Source organism: Jaculus jaculus, chromosome 15, assembly GCF_020740685.1.
Source record: "Jaculus jaculus isolate mJacJac1 chromosome 15, mJacJac1.mat.Y.cur, whole genome shotgun sequence".
NCBI classification, from domain to species: Eukaryota; Metazoa; Chordata; class Mammalia; order Rodentia; family Dipodidae; genus Jaculus; species Jaculus jaculus.
This window is the reverse complement of record NC_059116.1, coordinates 52,176,367-52,203,818: the sequence shown is the minus strand read 5'-3', so window position 1 is coordinate 52,203,818 and position 27,452 is coordinate 52,176,367. Positions and strand designations below refer to the sequence as shown.

Genomic DNA, 27,452 nt, shown 5'->3' with positions numbered 1-27,452 from the left:
GCCCACTAACAAAATGAGGAAAAAGATAACTAATATACAAGAGTTAGAGAGGCGAGAGAGAGAGAGAAAGGGAGAGGAAGAGGGAGAGGGAGGGAGGCATTTACATTCTTTTTGCCACCTCTTCTGCAATGGGCACTGAATCTTAGAAGGTCTGTTAGAGATGTTTCATTGCTGAAGACTCCTCTGTCACTTCTTCTCAGTACTGTGATGATTTCTGAGTCATCCCAGAGGACACCACCACCTGAAAAGAGAAGCTTCTCTAACCAAAAATGAGATTATCAGTTTATGGGTAAGAATGTTAACAAAAGTGCTTACAGGGCAGTTAGGTGAGCAAAATATATGTATTTAGCCAAACATTAGCAGGTTTTATACCCCTGACACTCATGATCTCCCCAATCATAGGCTTTTGACTAGGTGTTGAGTGCCAGGCATGTAGTCCTTCCTGTGGAGTAGGTCTCCAGTCAATTAAAGAGCAGTTGTTTTTCCCCATAACAGACATGCCACTCTTGCACTTGTTTGATCATTTGGCCTGGTTGATCAAAGTTAAGACTTTCAGTTGTTTTTTTTTTTTTTCCCTAGGTATGGCCTCACTCTGGCCCCAGGCTGATTGTAGTCTCAGGGTGGCCTTGAACTCATGGTGATCCTCCTACCTCTGCCTCCTGAGTCCTGGGATTAAAGATGTACACCAACATGCTCGGCTTCAGAGTTGTTTATCTCCATTGATGACTCCTCTCTCTCCCATTGAGCTGCATGTAATCTAGCTTTTTTTCAGATTTGTGTCAGCTAGTTTATAGGGAGGAAGTTTTCAGCTCAACTCTAGCTTGATTTCTCAGTAACCTTGAAGCCCAAGCATGTGTAATCTTCAGAAACAGGGTCTCACCATCTAATTCTGATGGGAAACCAAGAACCTTGGCAATGTCCTCCAATGTTTTGTGTGCATCAGGGACTTCCATGGCCAACACCTCACCCCTGGCACTGAATTTTTTCTAGTAAAAGTCTATGTCATTGTCCAAGAGGGTAGGTTTCCATACATCTTATTCATACCATCTTAAATTTTGATTAACCCTCCCCCACCCTTTACTCTCTTTCTTCCCCTGTCTTACTTAGACCATTCCACTCCCTGTAATCTGTTCATCTACTTACATATATACAACACCATCCCCTTATGTCCTTCACTCTCTTCCCTCCCTTATAGCTCCTTTCTAGCTTGCTGGCCTCTGCTACCAATTTTTACTACAACTTACATACAAGTCTAAACATTTGTAGCTCGGATCCACATATGAGAGAACATGCAGCATTTGGCTTTCTAGGTCTGGGTTGTCTCACTTAGTATAATCTTTCCACATCCATCTATTTCCCTGCAAATTTCATAATCTCATTTTTCTTTACCACTGAATAGAACTCCATTGTACAAATGAATGATATTTTCATTATAGGTTCATCAGTTGAGAGAGATCTAGGCAAGTTCCATTTCTGAGCTATTGTGGATAGAGATGTGGTAAACATGGATGTGCAAGTATCTTTAACTTAATGAGACCAGTCCTTAGGATATATGCCTAGGAATAGTATAGTTGGATCATATTGTAAATCTGTTTTTAACTGTTTCAGAGAATTTTACAATGATATCCACAGTGGTTTTACCAGTTTATATTCCTACAAGCAGTGTAGAAGGGTTCCTTTTTTGCAACATCCTTGCTAGCATTTATAGTCATTTATTTTCTTGAAGAGAGCCATTCTGACAGGAGTGGAATATCAAAGTAGTTTTAACTTGAATTTCCCTGATGGGTAAGGATGTGGAACACATTTTAGGTCTTTATACACCATCTGTATTTCTTCTTTTGAGAACTCTACTTAGTTCCATAGCCTCCCCCCCCCCTTTTTTTTTTACGATAATGTCAAGTTTAATCTGACAAATATACAAGTTGAATTTGTGGAGCATGTTTTGCCTGGGTGCTGCATGGTAACCGAAGGTTTGAAACGGTCAATAGGTTGGGTTAAAAATGGACACTAGCCCTGGCCAGATGAGTGGGCGTGGGACAGAGCAGGTCAGAGAGGAGAGGTCTCAGTTGGACGGAACTGGCCTGGGACAAGCCATAACCCTCAGGAGCACAGGCTCCTAGGCAGCCCCTCTTGGTGAGCACCCAGGCAACAGACTGGGCTGGTTGTTACAAGCTCCACAGCAGCTGCCTGCTTGCATGACCACCTGCTAACGTGCAATCTACCGGACAAACGGAAGCTCCTTATCCTGCTTCCCAGGCACCCCCTAATCAGGGTTCCAAATTCTAAAAACAGCAAAAACATTCAAATGGTTACATATGAAATGCTGTCCTGCATCTTTCTGTCTCAAAGATAGCAGCTGCCCCTCCCCCCATCCCCCCCCATCCCCCCAAACGATTTCTGTGCCAAGATGAAGAGGCCCCAGGCTGTGGGGGCTCTTGGCCGTGAGGGGCTGCTGCAGCGGTGCCAGGGCACAGGGTGGGCGAGACGCGGCAGAGGTCCTGGCTACACGGCCCGGCTCCCTGGCATCTCCTCCACAGCCAGCTTACTTATTCAGGGAGAGTGACTGCATTCTTTTTCCCGACAAAGTTGCATCATCTTTTGCTTTCCTCTCCTCTTCCTTCTTTCTTGCAGCTTCCTCCCGCTGTTTCCGGATGATTGCCAGCCGGGCAAGGTCAGCCTTGGCCTGCTCTGTCTTCCCAGCTAAATGCATTTTCATGTAGCGCTCTTTTGCTTTCTGCTTCTCAATTTCTTCTCGTTCTCTCCTTGAAAGCTCCTTTGGCCCGTCCAGGTCCAGTTGTGTGACTTTCTTGGTTGTCTGTGCCACCCGGTTGGGGTTCTCAATGTCAATGAGCCCTTCCACGCCTTTTCGCTTTTGCTGGTAGTCATCATCTTCATCCTCACTTTCATCTGAGTCTAGCGATTTCTTCTCCTTTTTGGGATCTCCTGCAGCCCCATCTCCACCTTCTTCTTGTTCCTCTTCTTCCCTGGCCTTCTGCTCTTCAGCCTGCAGCTGGGCGTCGATCTCCTCGGGGCTCGTATACTGTCTTGCCCAGCCTTTGTGGCCTCCCTTTCTCCCTTTAGGCATCTCGGCTCCGCGGCGGCTCCGGCGGCGGCGGCGGCGGCCCCATAGCCCATTTTTAATTGGGTTGTTTGCATTCTTATTATTTAGTTTTTTGAGTTCTTTGTATATACTGGATATTAATACTGTGTCAGATGTACAACTCATAATGATTTTCTCCCATTCTGTAGGTTGCCTTTGTGTTCTATTCACAGTGACCTTCTCTACACAAAAGTGGTTTTCTTTTTTTTTTTTTTTTATTTCATGATGTCCCAGTAGTTGAATAGTGGTTTTATTTCCTGAGCAACTGGGGTTATATTAAAAAAAAAAAAAAGTTGTTGCCTATGCCAATATGCTTGGGGGTTTCTCCCCACTTTTTTCTCTAACAGTTTCAGAATTTCAGATTTGATATTAAGGTCTTTGATTGAACTGGACTTGATTCTTGTGGATGGAGAGAGACATGGATCTATTTTCATCCTTCTATAAATGGAATTCCAGTTTTTCCAGCAGCACTTGTTAAAGAGATATCTTTTCTCCAATGAATATTTTTGGCATTTTTGTCAAAAATCAGATGATCTGTAGCTTCCTGGACTTATGTCTGGATCCTCTATTCTGTTACATTAATCTAGATGTCTGTTTTTGTGCCAGTATCATGTTGCTTTTGTTACAATGGCTCTGTAATATAGCTTAAAATCAGATTTGGTGATACTGCTATTCTTATCTTTGTTGCTCAAAATTCTTTTGGATATTTGAGGGTTTATGTGCTTCCCAAAGAATTTTAGGATTGATTTTTCTATTTCCATGAAGAATTCCATTGGATTTTTAAATATATTTTTATTGGCAACTTCCAAATTGTAAACAATATCCCATGGTAATTACCTCTCTCTACCCACTTTACCCTTTTGAAATTCCATTCTCCATCATATGCCCCACCTCCCAGTCTCTCCTTTATTTTTATGCCATGATCTTTTCTTCCTGTAATGATGGTCTTGTGTAGGCAGTGTCAGGCACTGTGAGGTTATAGATATCCAAACCATTTTGTGTCTTGAGGAGTATGCTGTAAAAAGTTCTACCCTTCCTTTGGCTCTTACATTCTTTCCACCACCTCTTCTGCAATTGACCTTGAGGCCTGGAAGGAGTTATAGAGATATTTCAGTGCTGAGCACTCCTCTGTCACTTCTTCTCAGCACCATGGCACCTTCTGAGCCATCCCAAAGTCACTGCTATCTGAAAAGAGAAGGTTCTTTAACCAAAAGTGAGAGTCCCATTAATATATGGGCATGAGCATTAAGAGAAGGGCTTCCTGGGCATAGCTCAGGGATTTTTGTCATATCACCATCGTTGGTGGTTCACTAGAATCAACACACTATGCATTTGCTGTATGTAAGCAGTTCCTAAAGTCCTCTGAAATTCCTCCTTTTGTGTGGGCCATTGATGTTCCTGGAGAAGTGCAGGAAGACTGCCTATCAGAACAGACTTGGATGATTTGGTCACTCGCACTGATGTGGATCACCTGACTTACATTGCTTCCAGATAGCCAGCCATGTACACTTCTTTCCATGTGTTCAGTGAGATTATGCTGCTAAATTGAAGTTTGCCATGGTGAGGATAGCTACACTACAAAAACCTGCAGGTGTTAAGAATTAGGATTTTTTCTTTACATGTATAAACAACTTCTATACGTACAGACAACAAACCGTGGTATTTCCCTCCCCACTTCCCCCTTCATAACTCTGCTCTCTCTCATATCTCCTCCCTCTCTCCATTAATTTGGTGTCATCATCTTTTTATCCTATTATGAGGGTCTCCTGTGGATTGCTAGGCACTGTGAGGTCTTCGATATTGAAGCCAAATTCTGTCAGACAGTTATATGTAAGGAGTGGTACCCTTCCTTTGGCTCTTACATTCTTTCTGCCATCTCTTCTGCAGTTGACCCTGAAACTTGGAGGGTGTGAGATGTTTCAGTGCTTGACACTTCTCTGTCCCTTCTTTTCAGCACTATGTTGACTTTTGGTTCACCCCAGTGGTTATCATCATCTGAAAAGAGAAACTTCTCTAACCAGAAGTAAGAGTAGCATTAATATATGAGTATGAACATTAAGTGTAGTGCTTTCAGGACAATTTGGTGAGCATAATATATACATATATCCAGACAAGATCAGGCTTTATATCCCTAAGGCTCATGACCTCCCCTGCCATAGGCTTTTGATTAGGCACGAATTCCCTCCCATAGAGTGGACCTTCAGTACAATTAGGGAGCAGTTGGTTTCCCCCAGAGCAGACATGCCACTATTGCACTCGTTCAGTCATTTGGCCTGTCTGGTCAAACTTGAGGCTTCCAGTGTCCAGCGTTTTCACTGCCGATGACTTCTGTCTCCCATAAAACTGCATACAGTGCAGCTTTTTCCAGTCTTCAGTTGGCTGGGCTACAGGGAAAAGCACCAGCTTGACTTCTCAGTGACTCTGCTGCTCAGGCATGTGAAGTCTTCTGCAATAGGGTCTTACTATCTCTTTCTCATGGGGAACCTAGGGCCTTGGCAATAGCCTAGTTTTGGAAACAACAAGGACCACAACTCACTGTAAGGTATCCCATCCCAAGCACTGAAAATTTTCTAGTAACAATCTATGGCTTCTGGATGTGCCATTATTTAAGAAAGTAGATTTTCATATGTCTTATTCAGAATATCTTGAGTTTTGTTTGACCCTCCCCCACCTTTCTTTTATACAATCTCTTCCCCTGACCTTGCTTAGACCTTTCCCCTCTCTGTAATCTGATCTTCTACTTACATATATACAATACCATCCTCTTAAGACCTTCCATCTCTTCTCTCCCTTATAGTCTTTTTCTAGTTTATGGGCCTCTGCTACTGATTTTTGTTCCAGATCACACACTAAAAACATTTTTTTTTTAAATGTGAGAGAGAAAGAGAGCAAGAGAAAGAATTGGTATGCCTGAGCCTCCAACCATTGCAATCAAACTTCTGACATGTGCACCACCTTGTGCACATGTGTGACTTTGTGCTTTTGCCTCACTTTGTACATCTGGCTTATGTGGGAACTTGAGAATCAAACATGGGTCCTTAGGCTTTTCAGGCAAGCTCCTTAATTGCTAAGTTGTTTTTATAGCCCAATAAAAACATTTTAAATCAAAAATTAAAAGATAAATCACAGACTAGCACATATCTGTACATAATATATCTGATAAAATATTTGTATTCAAAGTATATAATGCACTGTGTAAACATAGTTGTAAGTCAACAAATGAAATAAAGTAGGGAAACATTTTAAACATAAATTTCACTGACACATATAGTACCAGTTTGGAAACATGTACTTAAAGTTAGACACATTAACTTTAGAACTTAAACACATATGACATACACTAATTTAACTTATGGGTATTTATAAGATGAAAACATGTTCACACAAACATTTTTATACAAATGTTCTCAGTATACTTACAATAGTCCAAAATTGTAAACATTCTAACTGTTCCTTAATATTGGCATTGCATAGAAAAAAATGTCCATCAATATGATAGACTACTGTTTAGAAATAAGTGACAAACTACTGATACATACAATAAAAGGGATAAATGAATGAATATACTACACTTTGAAAGAAGCCAGACATGAAAGACTACTAGCTTTGTCTTCAAAGGCCAGAGAATACTACTGGAGAATATTAAATGGATTATTATGTTACACTAAGGTTATGATTGCATAATAGTATCAATTTAAAAAATTAAAGTCATCAGGGATGTAGAGATGGCTTAGTGGTTAAGGTTCTTGCCCGTAAAGCCTAAGGACCCAGGTTTGATTTCCCAGCATCCACATATGCCAGATGCACAAGGTAATGTGGGTGTCTGGAGTTTGTTTGCATGGGTAAAAGCCCTGGCATGTCCATTCTCCCTCCCTCTCTCTCTCTCTTTCTCTCTTTCTCTCTCTCTCTCTCTCTCCCTCTCCCTCTCTATCTCTCAGAAATAAAATAAAATAAAGCAAAGCAAAACAAAATAAAGTTATCAAGCTATGTTTCTAGTATCTGAACTTGTTATATGAAGGTTGTATGAATTTGCAACTCCCAATAAATTTCACAAAACTTTAGTATAATATACCCAGATAAATAAGCAAAAAAAGAAAGAAAGAAAAAAAAAAAAAAGAAAGGAAACTGGAAGCCTTGCATATTCAACAGAAATTTAATTTGCTACCAAAAATATTTACACATACAATAATAACTCTACCACTGTGGAACAGCAAATTATACCAAGCATTTCATAGAAAAATACTAACCTAACAAAAAATTAGCATTTTAGCATAGAAAAGAGGAATACATTATATGATTTGTTTTGAGTTCAGTATTATAATTATACATGTCAAGAATTTAAAGAAAATTCCACATCAGTATCCCTTCTGTGGATAAATATAAAAGCTATTACAATAATGGAGATGCAAATCTAACAACCTGTAAGAGTATACCTAAATGATCAGCTTGGGTTTATTGCAAAAATTGTTTGACATTAGAAAATAAATCAGGATGACATACTACATTAAGAGAATAATAGTGAAAATATTATGACTAGCTCAATAAGTTCAGAAATGTTTTTAATAAAGTTAACAACTACTCATGGCCAGGAGGGGATAAAGAATTACTAGGTTTCTAGGAAAAGAAGTAACTATTTTTCAATCAGTAAAAGAATCTATAAAAATATAGTTAGCATATTTAAATAAAACACAAATCTCTTCACTCCAATGTTTGGGAGATGGATATGTTTCTGCTATCACATACATTCATAATTATTTCAGAAATTCCAGACAGTGTGATAAGGCAAGAAAAATTTTAAAAATATGCATTAAATTATAAATGTATTATTACCTCTAGGCAATTGTATATACAGAAGTTCTGTAACACCAACACATGAATTTGGCAGTTATAATATATAAGATCAATATTTAAAAATCAGTTTTATTTGTATGTCTTATTGATTAAAATAATATTTAAAGTAGAGAGAAATTTTAAATCTAAATATATGTGTGTGTGTGTGTGTGTGTGTGTGTGTGTGTGTGTGTGCGTGCGCGCGTTTAGGGCTGGAGAGATGGCTTAGTAGTTCATGCGCTTGCCTGCAAAGCCTAAGGACCCATGTTGGACTCTCCAGACCCCACATAAGACAGATGCACAAAGGTGAGGCCAGCACAAGGTCACACACGCCCACTAGGTGGTGCAAACATCTGGAGTTCACTTGCAGTAGTTGAGACCCTGGCATGCCAATTCTCCCCCATTCCCCTATCTAAATAAATAAATAAATAATTTAGAAAATGTTTAAATATGACTAAAAATATAGAAAACCAAATAAGTTCAACTTTACCAGTGTACCAATTTTAGTATTGCTAGTAGGACCATTCTTTCTAAATTGGTCAGTAGATTCAAGTCCTTCATGTAAGAATGGCAGATTCTTTAATTTGTGTGGATACAAAATAACCTAGAAAAAAACATTAAAACTCATGAAATTTTCAGGATATGCATATCTGATTCCACGATTGCTATAAAGCTATGACAATGATATCAGTTTGTTATTGTTATAAATAAACAGAATAAAATAAAAGATCAGAAATAGACCCCTATTGATGTATTCAACTGATATTGATTATAGTACAAAATTAGTCCAATGAATAAATAAAAATTAATTATACAAAATTTGGATTCCCATCTCCCATGTGCAAAATTAATTTTACTTAATTCATAGATTGAAGTGTAAAACTTAGACCATAAAGACAAAATGCCTTCTTAAACTTGGGGTATAATAAGGATTTATTGAACATTTATTGAATATCTAAATATCCAATGCTTCTACCATCAAAGAGTACATATGTAACTTCATTATGTACATGAGATACCATGATAAGAGTGAATAGACAATCTAATTGATAAGGAAAATATTAACAGTCCAGTAGCAGATGAAACTCATTTGTGATGCCAAAATTATTCTGTCAGGGACTGAGGAATGCTGGGAAAAGGCAGAAACAACCACTGAAGTATAATGAAAATGTATTGTCTTCTTTTGAATGTCTTACAGAGCACACCATTATTAAAATCATCACTTGAACTTGAGACATATGAATGTTATCATAATTATATCTCAAATAAAAGATCAGGAGTTTACAAACTACTTAAAAATTTTACCAATATAAAATATTTTCTGTCAGCATTGACAAAGGAGTCAGCAATCTGCCCACAAGGAACAAAGGTGAAAGGGAAGGGAGAAGTTAGAGTAGATGTGTAAATTGAATGATTATATGTTAGGTAGAAAAACTTCAATCTAGATTATTTTGAATCTTCTATGGTATTAATCACCTTTTGGTCTGAAAGGGAGGAAGTGTCTCTAGAGAAAATAATTTTCTACCAAAAATGCACCTTGATCAAAATTCTTACCAGCAACTCTATCCAGGTATTGTTAAAAAGCATGATTCACTGTTTTGACATCAAAATGTCATAACTCTCTTTGATCCCTTTCCTTGGGGACATCTTGCCTAAGACTGACAGAGTGGTAGAAAGCCAGGGGGAGTAGGTAAGAATCTCTTTTTCTGGATCTCTCTATTCTCACACAATAGATAAATATCCTTACCCTGACTCAGTCTGCAGTCTTACCAAGTCTATGAGAATCCTGGACAGATTTAGTACACCATTGGGGTCATTCATTCTCATTCTCTCTCCCTCTCTCTCTCTCTGAAATACAGTCCTGCTATATTTCCTCATTGCTATGTGAGTCTCAGTTGGGGTGGCAATTCCTGCATGTCCCCCACATTCTTTGCTCTCCTGTACAGAACTACAGAGTTGAATGGCATTTCCTTGGCCACAATAGGCTCCTAAGAGATCTTCCAGTTATTCCTGCTATTTCGCCCATCAATCATGTCATCCCATGGTTACTGGAAGTGTGTTGGCCAAAATGATCAGCCTGTCCCCTGCAATAAAACTCAATGGGAATGCAATAAGAATTCTTTAGTTACAAAAGGACACCTATCTCCCCATCACTTCAATCCTTCCTTGTAAATGTTGCACAAGGACCTTATATCTTCTTTTGAGCTTTTAATGTTATGGGGTGAATAAAGAGGAAATTACTGTACAACTTAAAATAGTAATTACTTGAAAAATTACTGGAATAAATTTCTTGTTAGTGATACCTCTGAAGTTCTCTTTGGGGAAGTTTCAATCACAAAAGCCACCCTTTTACTAAGCATAGAAAGGAGGCTAAGAAACTCCTAGTAATGTGAACCAGATCTCACCCACTGCAGCCTGAAACAGCCGTGTACATTAGAATTCTGGTCTCCTTCCTGAACTAAGAAACATTCTTTCCACAGAAAGATGAATTTAGCAGCATGTAATTTTCCTTCTTAGCCACTAAATGTGGGATTGAATTAGAGTTTACCTAGAGAAATATAATTAGTAGTTTTGAAAATAAGCAAAAAGCTGTCAGACTGCAGTGGTGAAATTCTGGTCACATTGCATATGCATAGGAAGATATTATTAGGAAAAGCTTTATTTACATTTTATAAGTGAGGTTTTATTTTCATTTTATATGAACTAATGAGTGTTGCTGTTAAGGAATATGTGTATCCTTTTTGTGTAATGGATTAAGTGTGAGTCCTTCTGAACACTAGGCCATAAATCACACCGAGTTCGAGTTCTATGACTAATTAAAGGCTTGGGGGGAGGGAGGTAAATTCTTGAATGAAGGTCTCTGCTGAAAAGTTCAGTTTGTGGGCTGGAGAGATGGCTTAGCGGTTAAGCGCTTGCCTGTGAAGCCTAAGGACCCCGGTTTGAGGCTCGGTTCCCCAGGTCCCACGTTAGCCAGATGCACAAGGGGGCGCACTCGTCTGGAATTCGTTTGCAGAGGCTGGAAGCCCTGGCGCGCCCATTCTCTCTCTCTCTTTCTCTCTCTCTCTCTCTCTCTCTCTAACTGCCTCTTTCTCTCTCTGTCACTCTCAAATAAATAAATAAAAATACACAAAAAATAAATAAAAATAAACAAAATATTTTAAAAAGTTCAGTTTGTTATTGTCCTAAAGAAGCAGAGAGAGAAATCAGAAAATAAAAGAGCAATTTAAGAAAGTGAAAAATAGTAAAGCTATGAAAGTATTTCAACTAGTTTAATCTAATTCACCTCCATTGAAAGAATACTTCAGCTGGATATGTTATGAAAAATGTCTTTCACTTAGTGAAATGATATGTAATAATCAGTGGAATGGGGGCAGCGAAGAGAGGACAAAAGACAACAAGAACATGTCCAAATTACAGTATGTCCATATACTAAAGATCCCAATATTTTTTAAAAATTCTCAAATATTATCTTTAAAATTATGTGCACTGACATTGCAAATAAAATCAGCTACAAAAAAAACAGTTTGGAAGAAAATAAAAATCTATTAAATATTTTTTCTTTTAACTACCCATACCTTTGTAATTAGAGTTCGCTGACATCTTAAAATATTACATTGTTACAGAGTTCAAGTAAGAACATAAGCATCACAATTAACACATTTATTTACTAATGGACAAGTTATTCAAAATTCGAATGCTCTCTAATAATATTATACCACCTGTGTGCTCCCAAAGTACAGCCGATGCTCTTATTCGTTCTTTAATTCTAAACTGACTTAAAAATGGATGCACGTTGAAATTTATAGAAATATTACACTGGATATGGAGTATTAGGATAATACAAGCAAGTTTAAATTCATTAGTCTTCATAAACATTGCCCATTAGTATCATTAATAACACTGCCATTTGAATTTATAAAAGGGGCCATGTCATTTAATTTCTATCCAGAAAATACTTATTGTGTTCTAGATTGTGACAAATTATCTGCTTAGTGCTAGAAACTCTGAATTGAGCAGCAGCTGGTCAATCAGAGAAGTGTATCCTTTTGTGGATTTTCCATATTCCTTAGATCTTGACTGTTACTAGAAACAGCTCAGGAAAAATGAGCTTATTAAATGTTACTTATATCTACCTTGTGCATAATAGACATATATAAGCTACGTAAGTATAGTGATTGCAATGACTTAAAAACAGTTTGTCTTCCTTGCAACAAAGGTGCCATCTTTTCTCTCCATCTTTTACTACTTCTTTCCTACCTGGCTTTCTGCTCTGCACTGTTCCTTACTGCCCCTGGGGAATGTGAGATGAATGGGAGTAATTTCCATTCATTCTAGATTTTCTCATGTAATGGTCACTCAAAGGGTGGTAGCTATGTACACAAGGGCTTTGAGTCCCAAGTCATTCTAGCCTTTGATTCTTGCTGGAATCACCACCACTTTCCTGCCTTTGGTGAACTCTTTAAGTAAGGATGGGGGAGAAACTGAGGGAACAGAGACAGGGGGCAAGAACTCCTAATTCATACATCTTTTAATTTTGCATCAATAATTTCTATGAACTTTGGTCATTTTTCAGTATGTGGTCACCTTTTATTTTTCCTATGTAAGTTGATTTAGTTATTAATTAGGTTTGGTGTCTAGTGAGTGTTCATTCACTGTTAAAGATGTTATATTTACAAAAATTATAGGAGGTGACACATCCACTGAAATTGGCACTCACAAAATAATGTGAATCATTGAATTCAGAACTAATAGCAGAACTGGACATGTAGAAAGAAGTGATTATGCATGTTTTGCTTCAACCGGCTCCAAATTTATTAAATACTATTTCACAGAAAAATAAATTCTGTAATGATCTGGTTGGTTAAAATAGTCATTTCTGAGTAGAAGGAAAAATATTAGCATGAAAATTCCTGGAAAACAAACCAATTACTATAGTCATAGAGTATTCTTGAGAATAAAAACAGCCGTGAACAAGACTCAAATTTAATATACTTGAGATATAAAGTAAAACTACAACACACCTGGTTACAATTATGCAAATTGCAAGGGTAAGACATTCCCCTAGGGGTAACATCAGTGCCCTGCATCCATCTTTTTAAAAAAGGAAGAAAAGGTAGAGATAGTTCAGATCGTTTCTTAAACTGATACATAGCTTTTCTTATTCTAAAGAACTAATAAAGCAAGTGTTTTTAAAGAATTAGCACATGTTGTCTTTATGGTTATGAAGGGTCTCTGATTAGTTTTTGGTAATCAAGCATTTTTACTACTTCAGTCACTTGGCAGGCATCTGAAAGGAATCACCTATGGTCTTATACTTAGGCAAAGGTCTTTTCATTAGTTTCATTAGAATTTAACTGTTCATTTCCTAGTCAAGAGAGTTTTTACAGGATTGCACAAAGAAAGTAAAATCCAAAAGACCTGGTTTCAGTCCTTAAAACAGATTTATGAAAAGATCTTAGGTCCATTAGTGTTGCAGTACTTATCTTCTTCTTATCTTCTTCATTTACACGAGAGGAGAGTGGATGTTTCCTGCTTTGCTTAGAGGATGGGATGAGTCAATGTTCTCCAGAAAAAAGGCTGTGTACACACACACACACACACACACACACACACACACACACCCTATATATTATATTCAGGAAGTAACTGGAGATAACTAATCTGGTAGGAGTGACTTTATGGCTTTGCATATTCAAGACAAACACATACATAAGTAATGTGCAGGTCAACAATAACTTTACTGACCTAGAGGATTCCTCAATGATGTAAGAAGTTGGAAAGGTTAGCATGAACTTTGAAATCTTCACTTCTTTAGTGCTTCCCTAATAGGGAACCCCCATCCTTCATACATCCAGATCTGAAAATCATAAATAAGTTAATGTACATTAGCTGCTAGATGTTGGGTTGTTTACATGGGTGCTGCTTTTCTTTACAGGGAGCAGCGAGCGATCTTGCAGCCTGGAGGGACCTGGGAGGCTCTGGATCTGGCATTGTTTTAGACCCTGCGTGTGGGTGGCCCGGCGCTGCTCCAGTTGCACGTCTAGCCTCAGTTAGGTATACAGCCGAGGTGGATTCCCTTCACGGATCTGAAAACCTACCGGGCCAGGCAAACCCCGGGATGAGTGCGGAGGATGGAGCGGAGGAGGGGAGCAAGGGAGCGGGTCTGGACGCACTGGACAGCAGGGAGCGGAGTGTTCCAGAACTTCCAGCGCGTCCGCGGGCTTCGGCCCTAGCGGGACCCGGCACAGGGTGGCCCAGGACCGCCATGCGGGGGCCGGGCCGGTCGGGCGGGGGCGGGGCGGGGGAAGGGAGGCGCGCCGGGCCCAGGGCGTGGCCGGGGAGGGGGCGCGCGGCGAGTGTGCACGGGGGTGCGCGCGCGGGCCGGGGTGGGGGCGAGTGTGAGCGCGGCGGGCGCACGGCCGCGTCGCCATTCCCCGTGACGTCAGAGTGCATTGTTGTGAGCGGGGCCGAGCCGAGCATCCCCGGAGCTGTCACCGCGGCGGCCGCGGCGGCCGCGGCGGCGGCGGCGGCGGCGGCGGCGGCGGCGGCGGGGGGCGCAGCACGAGCCCCGCGCGCAGCGAGCGAGCGAGCGAGCCGGGCCGGCGCCGCCTCCGTTCGGTCCCGTCCGGTCCGTCCGTCCCGTCCGTCCCCGCCCCCCGCCCAGGTCCCGCCGCGCGCCGCCGCCGTCGCCGTCGCCGCCCCCGCCCCCACCCACCGCTCCATCCCGCCCGCCCGCCCGCCGAGCCGGTGCGGGTCACCGGGTCACTGGGTCATTGTCTCGGCGCCCGCACCCCGCGGAATTCCCCACCCCACGTCATCGTCAGCACCATCCATGAGATGCAAACATGAAAGACAAGAGGAAGAAGAAGGACCGCACCTGGGCCGAGGCTGCCCGCCTGGTACGTAGCGCCCCACCCGCCCGTGGCGCGCCAGGGACGGCCCACTCCGGCCAGCCCGAGCCGCCGCCCGCTCGCGGCTCTTTGTTATTCTAGCGGAGTGGGCTCGCCCAGGGCCCGCGCCCGTGTGCGTGTGTGTGTGCGTGTGCGTGTGTGCGCGCGCGCGTGTGTGCGGCGTCCGTTCGCGCGCCCAGGGGCCAGCGATGATCGCGGGGACCCCGCGCCTGTCGCGCCGGGGACACTTCTCCCGGGACTTGGCGCACGGGGCTCGGCGTGGCCTTTGCTTCCACTTCACCCGGCCGTTCCGCAGACCTTTGTGTGGCAATTACCACTCCCTTCTGGCCCCTCCACCCCCCGGAATTTCAGCAATAACTCTGCACAGCCCTGTGTGTGTGTGAGTGTGAGTGTGTGTGAGTGTGTGTGTGTGCGCGCGCTTGCTTTTGCGCGTGCCCGGCGTTTGAGAGTTCAGAGTTTCCACACGTGCACACACCGTATGTCCCACACGGACTTGGGCGTGTACATGTGGGCTCGGTGGCTGCTTGTCTGTGTGCCGAGTTGTGTGCATGATGCACGCACACTGATGCGTGCATGGTTTGTGTGGACTCGCTTTTCCGTGCTGTTTGTAGGTATTGTGCTCTGCACGATGTCTGTGTTACGTTGTCTGCACGTGTGTGCTGTGCGTGTGTGTTGGTGTGTGCGTGTGTTTAGTGAAGTTGGGTCAGTGTCATTTGTCGTGGGAGGGTAAGTGTATGGCTACGTGTGTTTTACTGCGGGCTTGCTGGGCGGTGCTACTTGCCTCCTTCCCTTTTCGTTAACCTTTTTGAGCTTACGTTTTAATCATCGAAAGAATGTCTATAGAGATGCTGGTTGGCAGAGGGGCGTCGGCGTCTTTGGTTTGATGCGTGTATATATGTGTATGTCTCTGGGCTTTCATTTATCGTATTTCCCCCATCATTTAAAGGACAGCTGTAAACGTTGTGTGTGTATATGTTTAAGGATATTTTTGTACAGTATGTCTCACGGGAATGTGAAGCATTACATTTAAACCGGAGCCTTTTAGGGTTTTGGCTGCATAAATTAAATATTTATTAACCAACTCGCTAAATCTTTTATAAATTGGCCAAAGAAAAACAGTCTGAATGCAGTGGGATGGGAGGAAGACCCTGGCAGTTATTGAGTTGACTTTGTAAAGATTGTTTTAGCATAACTATAGTTATTTTTTTAAGCTTTTGAGTAACTCTTACGCTCAAGAACATTTGTCAAAAGTAATTATCTGAGTTTCCTTGAAAGGCCTGCTGCTATGTCTCTGGATTCTAGCAAAGGGTTTTAGATAATTGGCCCTATTGCGAAGAAGTGACAAAAGTCCCTTTTAATTGTAGCCTGGTTATAGGGTGCAGAAGTGGGAAGGCTCCTTCTTCCTCTCTTAATTTGGTAGTGGTGTATGTTATCATTTTCCCCTTATCGTGTTAAGGGCTAGATCACACTCTGTGGATGATTGGGCAGGTGATAGTTATTCTCTAATGACCTGTACCTTGGACAGGAAACTTCATTGTGGAAAATATGTGAGAAGTAAGCAGTGATTGTTAAGTAGATGCCAGTTATCACTGAGTTTTTGCCTAGGATACAAGTACATTCCTTATTGTTTGCCTGGCCATTAATTCAGAATTGTATGGGGCTGTACAAGGGTTCTGACATGCATTATTCAGGCTTCTTTGAGTGGCAATCAAGAGCTATTATAGAGGTTCAGTGTGTATATTTTAAACAAGTGAACAGTGAGTTGATTTATAAATATTTAAAAATAATGATTCATGAATTAGCCATGCCTGCAGAGAATTATTTAATAGATCACATTATTCTGCTGGAATTTAAACCTAGCTATTTGTATTCAAGCAGTATATGCTACTATTCTCAAATGTACTGAGCTTTATTTGATTGAATGATGGTATATCTGTAATGATATACCTTGCAATAGTCTTCTAGTTCACTAGATAATTTTGTTGTTGTTGAAAGTTTTTTTTTTTTTTTTTTTTTTGCAGTTTATTAGTAGGCAAAGACATACTAGGAGGCATCAACACAAAAGAATTAGTGGTAGACCAGATGTCTCTATTTTAACCAGACAAAGTGATAATGAACTAGTAGTTATGGTAATTTTTCAATTTGATTCAAGTTATGTTTCCCCTGGTAGTTGTACAAATGTGTCTGTGTTCAAAATGTGACAGCTGAAATAAAATACTGAATAAATGGCCAGTAATTATACTGGAAATTTCACTTTCAGAAAATTGTGATTTGTAAAAGTGAATTATGATAGTTCTTATTTTGTAAATAAAGGAAAAATTGGTCAATTTATGTAATGTGATTATATGAACTATATGGACTACAACTGTCTTCCAAACTTGCATGATAAAGTATTAGTACTTTTAAAACTGATGACATTCATTTAAACTGAATGACAACAGTTTATTTTTAGCATTACTGTGATGTACATCACATAATTCCACACTTGACAAGGTTCCACTGATTTTATTGTTCAGGACATTGAGCTTTTCCCCCATCAAATATTAAACCAAGTATTTGATTTTAAAAGTAAAGATTAGAATGGTTGGAAAGCATGCCACTTAGTATGTGGTTTTGGAAATACGTGAACTAAAGAGAAGACCAATTAACATTAAGAATAATGTAGTCGGTCCTGTGTGTATGCTCCTTGAGAGAGGACACAGGGGAGAAAAATTTAAAATGAGATATTTTGAATTGTGTTCAAAATCTCATGTTGAAATATAGCTTTGCTTTCATTTTAAGAAAAACAGAAACATACATAGACGAAGAATCATTCTTTTTTATCTAAGTAAGAATTTCCAGTCAACCAAATTTTTGATTGCTAGTTTTGTGAGAAAAGTACACTGTCTCCAAATCTGTCAACTCTGAGGGGCAACTCCAGGGATTGTGCTTTAGATAGAAATGCAGCTACTAGCTATACCATTTTTCTCTGGGTGTGCCCTGTTTGTATGTGGTGGGCTTGCTTAGCTTCTGGGGAAAGGAATGGTGGGATAATTTGCCTGTATTTTCAGGAATGCAGTGGTTATAAACAGGCTGCCATCTTAAAACAGTAATGCTACAACTCCCCTCCGCCCCACACACCTTTTTTTTTTTTTTTTTCCTCTTTCTGCATCAGTTGCAGAATTTCAGCCTTTAGCCTCTTCCCCTCCCCCAAGGACTTCTGCAGTTTAGTTGTTACTTTGCACTGCCATTTAATACCGAGTCTGCTCCCAAACCAGATGCATTTTCATCTGGTTTATCTGCGCTTTTAAGGTTGTCTCAGAGGAACCCACAATCAAACGGAAGTCTCTTCTGTCTTAATATTTGTAGACCACAATAAGAATAAAAATCAAAACCGTAATTCATGTCGAGCTGGTCTTTGACTTTAATCCTTTTGACTTTTATCTCAAGTCTTCACTCTGTTACTATAAATAGAGTTTAAACCATTGTGAAAAGATCTTCATGCTTCTTTGTAAAAAAAAAAGGGGGGGGGAGATTTGAAAGGACTTTGTTTTATTGCACTAAGGGGTTCCTTTGTTACTGGCTTAACACAGAGCATACTGTTATTTATATATTTATTCTAGCTTAATTCTTTCTTTTGACATGCAAAAATGTTGGTGCTTTGAGGATTGCTGTTTGATAGTTTCATCACTTTTGTTCTATAGGGAATGCTGCTGTTAAGATAATGATTCCATGCATTAATTTGTTCCCTGAGTTTCCTTCTATCTGTTTTATGCCTTACAATCTTTGTTTAGTCTCAGTGGCACCTGAAAATAAATCTTAACATTTTAGTGGCTTGGTGCTTGGCAACACGGCTTTAGTTATTCATGGTTTAGAGTCATTCATTCAGATAATATGATGATCATCAGGTTTTTTTGGTAGTTCAAGGTGACCTTTGGTGAAAATGATTTTTTAAAGAATAACAAATTTACCTCATTGTAGGAAGAAAAAAGGCCTATGTCTCTTTATACCACAGTATGGTTATTGAAGGCTTATAGTAAATTAAAGTTTGGTAAATTGTATTGTGTTAAAATTAAGTAGGGGGTTATTAATTAAAGGACATGTGTGGAATCTCTTACACAATGAAATCTCCTTTACACAATGCATACTCTAAGGAAACTGTTTACATTCTTCTCAAATCAAGCTGGATGGTATTGGTAGCTGTTAATATAGAAAACAATACATAATCGTTAAGTTACTGGTTACTTTGCCTTTTATCTTTTGTTTTTGAAATAAGTATAATTTCTCAGGGATGAAAGCATTGGGATCAGATGGGAGAAAGTGTTAGAACTTCTTTTGTCATCTTTTTTTTAACTGTTGGGGATGCTTATATTTTAGGATACAATCAGGCCTCTTTAACAGAAAAGATTATTTTGACTTGTATTTTTTAGGGTCATTCCAAAGGTGAGCATGAAGATAACTGGAAATGCTTATTGGCTCAGGTGCTTGGCTCATCTATTTTTGCAAGTGGAATTTTATTTTCAGTCACTTAAATTTCACTTGGTTTGATTCAGCTGTTTTCTGAGATCCACATGAAGCATCATCCATTTATGTCCAAATCTCATCATGTCTTCTTTTAAATACACAGCATAAATCTCAGTGCTACAGTTTAAAATCTCAGAAAGAATTTCTTGATCTCAATGCCTATTTTGAAAGAAATAAGTTTCAGATTTATAACAAATACTTAAAATTATGAGTCATAGAAACTTAGATCCAGTGTTTAGCTTGTTCATTTTTTCTCACTCTGCTAACATGAAAGTTAATTTTAAGTTCTGATTGTTTTTTGTATCTTGGTCTTCTTGGGCAAGTTCTTTGATGGCAGAAATGAACTATCAGCTTCATCCACTGTGGCCTTTAGATTTGTAGAGCTGTACCTGTAGGGGAATTCGCCTACAGAAATGCTTACCTGGAATAACTGCCATGTAAAATAATGTCATAGTTGCAAAACTGCCACACAGTGCACTGGAAATGTGCAAAGCATCCCTTAAGAATTCTGGAGGCTTCAGTTCTGATGCTACAAGTGCTGAGGGAGCATCTAAAGATACACCCTCAAGGAGTATGAGTGAAGTAGAGGAGCAAGAAAAAGTAAGGAGTGAGTGACTAGACCCCCATCTATGGGTCTCAGGAATGTTCTCGCAGTCAGTGGGTTGCAGACTTACAGAAGGGAGAAGATATATAGTACAATAACGGTGGAGGCCTCAGTGGATTAGGTGAAACTGGGTTTAGCCTTGAAATACAAAGTCTCAACAGATGAAAGAGAACATTGTAAGAAAGGTATAGTGCCAGGTTAGCAGATGGGTCTATAAACATTTTTCTGGTCAACATACTAAAGAGAGTAGGCCTTGGGACATAAAAATTTAAGTGTGATCAGGTGGGAGATTTGGAAACATTTCAAGGTAGTATAGTGAGTAGCATGGGGTATGGGGGTGCAAGGCAGAAGCAGAGAATTATCCTCCCTTCCATGCTCACACAAAAGAACAAAGCAAAGTGACATCTGCTTGTGACATAACATTTTTATAGTGGGAGAGGTTGCTCTAGCAGTTGGGGGTGGCTTTGGATGCTCCTATTAGTTGGCACTAATGGGTCTGAAAACAAAATGAATGCAGTTATTTTGTTTGGGGTCCTTTATCAAATGCAGTACAGTAAAAGTCTATAAGTGATCCACATCATATCTGTAGAAAATATGCACAGAGCATGACACTTGCTCTTTGAAATACCCTCTTCAGATCAGAAGAAGGTAGGCAACATTCTATCAGTGATTGTGAGTGACATGCCCAGAGTTCACTATCACCCCATTGTCTTTAAGGTACAAGGGTAGAGGGCATCTTTATTTTAGTTCTACCCTGACTCTGTCTTTTGTTTTCTGTTCTTAAGCTATATGAATATTTTAACTCTTGGGAACTAGACTGCTGCATTGCAAGCAGGCAGAGTGAGGATTACTCCTCAACCACTCGGGTCACCTTTTGTTTCCCTTTTCCTCCTCTTTACCTTTTCTTTTCCTACTTCCCCCTCTTCTTCACTCCTTTTTCTCTGTATCTTTCAGAGTGAGGTTATCGCTAGTGTGGGTTTACATTTCCAGTTTATCCCCAAGCTTTGAGAGTCCAGTTCCTGGTTGCTCCCTGTAGGGGCTGAGGAGGGGCCTCCATGTGGAACCACTTTCAGCTGTGTGCCTCCCCTGAGTGGCTGGATTGTTCTTCTTTTGTCCCTGCACAGTTGGTAGCTGCTGAAGTCTAGGCCTGACTGAAACTTTCGCTGAAGAGCCCTTGGGGAACAAATAAAAACATTATATGATTAGCCACATTGTTTTCATTATTAAACAAATCTACATAAAAGGGTGGCAATTAACAGCTTTATGGACCTGATTTTAGACACCTTCCTTTCCTCTTCCCTCAGTATTTCCACTTGAAGTGCCAACAATTAACTGTTGCTGGTTTTAATGTCAGCAGCTGACAACACTAAATTGGGACTAGGCACTTCTCCTGGCTGATTGACATACAGCCCTCTGACACTTTCTTATGTCGTTTTAAGGCAAATTCATGCCCTAGGGTCAGAACTGAAGGGCTTGTCAGAACATTGACTTTAATAGCTGAAATATATAACTTCAATGACACCCAAGACCTCAGCTTCAGTGGAACTTTCAGAATCTGAGTAATTCTCCAAAACAGCACAATACTTAGTGAACAAGTTTAAAAATTGCAAGGTTTTAATAAATATATGCATGAATAAATTTAATTTGCGATATAATTATTTACTATGAGTTTATTTTGTATAACTTGGGTGAGGTTAGTTCAGGGGTAAGATGATTTTAAAATAATAGTACAGTTGTTTATTTTGACTAGTATTTCATTAAATAAGTGTCATTCAGCCATATATTTCAGAGTAAAATCAATAATAAATTATAGTTACCTGTGATGTAAAGGAGGGAATAAGCTTGAACCCTTTATTATAGCCATTAGAAATGGAAATTATATGATATCCTAAAGTAACATAAGAAAACTCCTGTGAATAACTGCAGGGAGATGAAAGGAGACCCTTGTTCGTAGTGAAGCTGTTGTGCATTCTGTTTTCATTTTAGTGTGAAAAACAAATGATTGCAATATATCATTTGGGTACACATCAAAACCCTTTGGCCATAGCCACAGAACTAAGTTATTCTTGAGTATAAGAGCTTTTCCCCTTCACTTGCAAAATTATCACATATTAACTATATATAAGAATGGATAATGGGCTTTATTACGGCATTCCATATATGTATGCATTATAGTTTGATCACATTAACCTTTACATTGCCTTCTCTTGTCCCTCTCTGAAAACATTCAAATCTTTATTGACCCTTAACACTCCCTCGCCCCCACTGCTTATAGATAAAAACAGATTTTATTAAATTATGAGAATTTCCGTTATATAAAAAAAGTTATAATATTTTCAAAACTGTCACCAGAAATTGTCTTAGTGTCTTTCGTAAACACTCCCTATTTAATTTCTTTTCTTTCTATTTTAAGTCAATCCTAGACATTTAATTAAATTGGCTAATCATGTAAATTTGATTTCTCATTTTCTTCCCATCACTTCTTACTCTTTCCTATGTGAATGTCCTCTTCTCCACATTGCACTTTAAATTATGGTGCATTTCAGCATTCCGTCTGTACCCACTTTTTTTATTCTCACCCTCCCCCAATTCTCACCCACCTTGTTGACAATTATCTCATGATGAATCTACCTTGTCTGAATTTCAGATTCATGCTCATAGTTCCTAAAGCTTGTTTCTGTAAGTACTGTGGATGTTTCAAATGAAATTTGTCAGATACATTGAGACATTTGTTGAACACTTCCCATAAATGTGTCATGTACACAAAGAAAATGCGACAACATTCCTCTCTTAGAGTGACTTATCTATTTGTATCTAAGAGTGTACTACCTGGAGAATAAGGAATTATGTTCTAACTAAAACTCACATTTAGCTCCTCCCCTTTTCATTCACTACAGTTTACCTAGTTCTGACCTTCCTTATTGTTTTTGCTTTAGTCTTTCTTTTTTCAAAATCACACTGAAGTTACATGTCTCCTAGAACTGACCTGATTTTATTGAGTTATTCTTTGTCCTGAAGACTTTTATGATGAGTTTTGGGGAGACAAGCCTGCAATGAGGAATCCTTTTCAGTATTAATGGCAGGTTTTAAAAAGTGATATATAATTGTTTTCTTTAATATTATGCCAAACTTAACATGCTCTGTTCACTACATTCCACAAACCTGCTCATTTTGAGGCAGTCTCTGCAACCTAAAGTTTATTTGATACTCGTTTTAAACAAACAAAGCTAGTTATCTTAAATTAATCTTGTCAGTTTATGTTTACAACTTCTGTGTTAAGTTTTTTCTTATGCTACAGTTCCTCTTTCTAAATTGCCTATTTTAGCTTCATATTTTATTTTATTCTTTTTTACATGAAAACTTCCGATCTGAACACAGTCTTTGTATATCTATATTGTGCCTTCATTTGTGAAAACATCTTTATGTTAAATTTATATATTAAATTTGTCATTTTGAGACAATTACATGACATTGCAAGATTTAGAAAAGGAGGAAGGTGGACACATCCTCCTTTATTCATTCATATTCCCTCCTAAAATCTTTTCTTTGCTCATAAGTTAAATGTTGATATGGTTACAATTGCTGTTGACATCTACAAATGGCCCAAAACAGATGTTTTGAAGCTTTATGCCATCAATATGTGAATTGCTATACAAAAAGAGATCTTTAAAAAAAAAAACTTTCTATATTTTGTTTTTACTTATTTAAGAGAGGGGGAGAGAGAGAGAAGGAGGGAGAGAATGGACATATCAAGGTCTCTAACTGCTGCAGATGAACTCCAGACACATGCGCCACCTTGTGCATCTGGCTTACATGGGTCCTTGGGAATCAAATCTTGGTCCTTTGGCTTTGTAGGCAAGGCCCTTAACCATTAAGCCATCTCTGCAGCCCAGAAAAGAGATCTTTCCATAAAGCTTAGCATACATTTCACTTAAAAATAGCAGAGAAATTTAGCAAGAATAAGAGTTCCCATGTTGGGTTCACCTTGGATGATAATTTAGTTAGTTAAAAAAGTCTTGGTTAGCTATCCTTAGTAACAACCATGGCAGTTGATCTACCCTGAACTTGTTATTCTTTACAAGGTAATAAAAGTTTTATATATGTGAGTTGTTTCAGATTCTTTTCATATTTGAAATTTTGTAGTTCTAATGCTCTTGTCTCAATGTCAGTGTGTGGATGTCTTTATTTTTGCAACATGTATGTATTTGTCACCATTTTTTTGCTTTGAAATGTGAATCATACTTTTCACCTATAACTTATTGCATTGTTTCCTTACCTGACTTAAATTCTTTGAAAAATTTTAAGAGTTCCCTAAACACCCAATAAATCTAGCATCTGTAGGTTACAGTTTAGAGATTTTGTAAGAATAAGGTGGGGTGACTCTTTTAATACTGAACAGTATCCATTAATGTCTGTGTTGTCTTAACCAGACAGTATTATAGGATGTAAGAAACAAACAACAACAACAAAAAACCTCTTGCCCATTAGATAAAGCATTGGTTACAGGGCATAAAGTAATTCATGTAATATAACCCCCAGGAGAGCATCATAATGGGCACAAGACAAGGTCAGTTGCAAGAATAATATAGCTGGCATGCTGGTGGGCACTGCTTCCAACAGTGATGGCCACCATTATGACTTAGGATGGTCTTGGTACAATATGCTGTGTACCATGGACTGCCAGTATGAATGGAAGTCATATTGCTGTCTTTGGATCACATGTTCAAAATTCAGGTTCCCAGGCAGAACTAGTTCTACTTAGTATTAGCCTGTATTTAGCAGCTAGGGAGTGATTAGAAGGTAGATGTGGTCCCTACCATCACTGAAGCAGAAAGGTCATCTCCATTTGTATTTTCATATCATCAGTCAAACCCATAAGACTAAAGTAATAAATAAAACAATCTGAGTTTGGTGTTATACCCTACTTTTGAGACTATAGGAATCTGTCAGGATTAATTAATCTTCATATATATTATAAAATATAATTGACTTAAAAGCACAGTGAAGTTGTTTTGACCTGAAATGGCCCTCAGTGGTCCATTTATTGAAGGCTTGGGAGGTGGTGGGACTTCTAAGAGTATAGGCCTGTAGGATGTTTTAGGAAATTGGGGTGTGCTCACAAAGGGGATTGTAGCATTCTGGTCTCTTCTTTTCCCTTTTGCCACCAGGTTAATGGTTTTATCCATTATAAATTGCTTACATGGTCACTGTCTCAAAAGCTACAGCAAAGCAGCCAGGCATGAAAGGAAAGCTCCAAAACTTCAAGTCAAAATAACCTTTTTCTCTTCTTCATAAAATGATAACTTTACATATTAGTTATAGTGATGGAAAACTAACAGAAAAGAATTTACTGCTAATAAATAGTAATATGATAGGAATTTACTACTTTTAGATATGTAAATAACTGACACTGACACACATGTGTTGTATTATAATGATGAATCCTGTGAGAAAACCTGGGAGATATTTTGATGTGTCCTTCACATTTTCCAAAGGAAGAAATGGAGATTTCAGTGGTCTACTACTTAATTTTCTCTAAGTTGCAAGTGAAATAAGTTTAACTCAAACTGATTTAAGACAGAAGGGCAACTTAACTGAGAAAAACAAAAATGGACTTCAGTTATAAGTATATAAAGTAATTATAGAATGTCTTTGAAGTATTTGCTTTCCCCTTACCTCTTGTTCTTTCTTTCTTGGCTCCATACTGCACACAGGGATTTATATCAATCTTTGAGAAGACACAGTGGTCCTGGGTGCACCTCAGAGCTTTGCCATAGCAGCGTGGAAAAAATTAATCACATTTTCTGTCTTTCTATCTCTCTCTCTTTTGCTCTCTATCTTGACTTCTCTCTGCCTTCCCCATCATTTAAAATGCCAAGTCCAGGGAAAACTCTTTGTCCATGCTTGGTCAAGAAGCCTGGTCCGCCATCAACAGGATCTCCAAGAGCAAGGAAATATGATTGATTCACATACAGACCAGAGGAATGTTACCCAAAAGTACCAGTAAAGGCCAAACAAAAAGTATGTTACATTACATAGCCATTGTTATATGAAATATGAGTTATCTTGCTCAGCTCTGAGCAGCTGAATGAATTAAATGTATGTCTGCCTGACTTCAGTGTTCTGGACATTAAGTATTCTCATATAACTAATATAACTTATTTCTCAGCCATTATGTCTGATATTATTTTATGGCATTTATCCTATACTAAAATCTTTGGAAATATTCTGAATCAGTGCCCCCCCCACCCCGAAACCTGCTTTCCTGATTTAGAGGCCAGAAATTTTCATATATGATTTCTGTTTTATTTTTCCTCACAGACAAACCAATTTCATTAGAATTACATACAAATGGTCTCTGTATAGCATTTATATCATAACTTAAAACAACTCTGGGTCTGATGTCTTTGGATCTTAACACACTGAGGTATGGAATTCTGCATGAAACTCAGTTTTTTTCTGAATACAAGTACATGTTTGTTTGCATTGTCTAAAATGACTAGTCTTCTTTCCTAGGCTGGTTCCCTTAGGGGATGTTAACCAAAGCGAACAGATCTTTTTTCTCCTGGGAAAATCTTTACCTCTTCCTTTGAATAGTAAGATAAGGTCAGCTGAGGGCTCCTTATTGATAAAGTAGTCAGTGGACTCCACAGTATATAACTGTCAACTTATGGTATTTATCTAACAGCATGTCTTTCCAGAGCCCAAATAAAGCACATGTTGTGTACCTCTTCTCCCCCCCCCTTTTTTTAAATCATTTTTATTTATTTATTTGAGAGAGTGAGAGAGACTGACAGAGAATGGGCACTCCAGGGCCTCCAGCCACTACAAAGGAACTTGAGACACATGCATCATCATTTGGATCTGGATTATGTGGGTACTGGGAAATCGAATATTGGTTCTTAGGCTTCACAGGCAAGTGCTGTAACTGCTAAACCATTTCTCCAGCTCTTCTCCCTTTAAAAAATCATTTTCTTCAAAGTTGTGGGAACACATTTTAACTTTTTAGCTGTTGGAGAGACATGGAAGTGTAGCATGATGGCGTTGGTATGCTCACAGCTCTGAGCAGAAACACTCACTCTGTGTAGTGAGCAAAACACAGTGAGTCTAGAACCACCTGGATCTTTCAGGAGACAAACATAGAAAGAGAAAGCAAACAAATCGTATCATAACCTGGCAGGGTTATCTTCTTATTCCTACACCTCTCCAGCTTTGTCAGCCTTGACTGTGCTAATGCTATCTTCAACAGCCAAGTTCAAGGAGCTAAATAGGGATTAGGTAGCCTGTGGTAAGCAGAAAGAAGAAAATAATTAGTGAATAAATAGAGATGGAACATTCCCTTTTAATCTTCTAATGACTATACTTTTTGGGTTTCTGTATTTGCATTTCATTGAGTTCATTCACATGTCATTGAGTAGGAAATGAATTCATGAAAATTAAATATATTCTTTATTTGTTAAAAGCTTTGGTGGAGAATGAGGCCCTTCCTTAATGGACTCCACCT

At 39.1% G+C, this 27,452-nt stretch overlaps 2 protein-coding genes and 1 long non-coding RNA gene across 5 annotated transcripts in view; 1 reads left to right on the top strand and 2 right to left on the bottom strand.

Moving 5' to 3' along the window:
* Positions 1-2,390: 2,390 nt before the first annotated feature.
* On the bottom strand, positions 2,391-3,108 carry LOC123455095 (28 kDa heat- and acid-stable phosphoprotein-like). Its single transcript, XM_045135175.1, has one exon. The coding sequence runs from the start codon at positions 3,083-3,085 to the stop codon at positions 2,543-2,545; it is 543 nt and encodes a 180-aa protein (XP_044991110.1). The 5' UTR covers positions 3,086-3,108; the 3' UTR covers positions 2,391-2,542.
* A 5,236-nt stretch (positions 3,109-8,344) lies between these two features.
* LOC123455123 lies at positions 8,345-14,874 on the bottom strand. The gene is made up of 3 exons (XR_006633687.1): positions 14,808-14,874; positions 13,676-13,787; positions 8,345-8,534 (listed from the first exon to the last, which is right to left on the bottom strand). It is a non-coding gene; the product is annotated as an uncharacterized LOC123455123 (long non-coding RNA).
* The window catches only part of Asxl3 (ASXL transcriptional regulator 3), a 205,191-nt gene continuing 192,409 nt past the window's right edge, over positions 14,671-27,452 (top strand). The window contains exon 1 of one of the 3 annotated variants that reach the window (XM_045135319.1): positions 14,671-14,829. In XM_045135319.1, the coding sequence (XP_044991254.1) occupies positions 14,776-14,829 (54 nt within the window). In that variant the 5' untranslated portion in view covers positions 14,671-14,775. The remainder of the gene's footprint in view (positions 14,830-27,452) is intronic. The other 2 variants (XM_045135320.1, XM_045135321.1) reach the window with 2 other exon arrangements.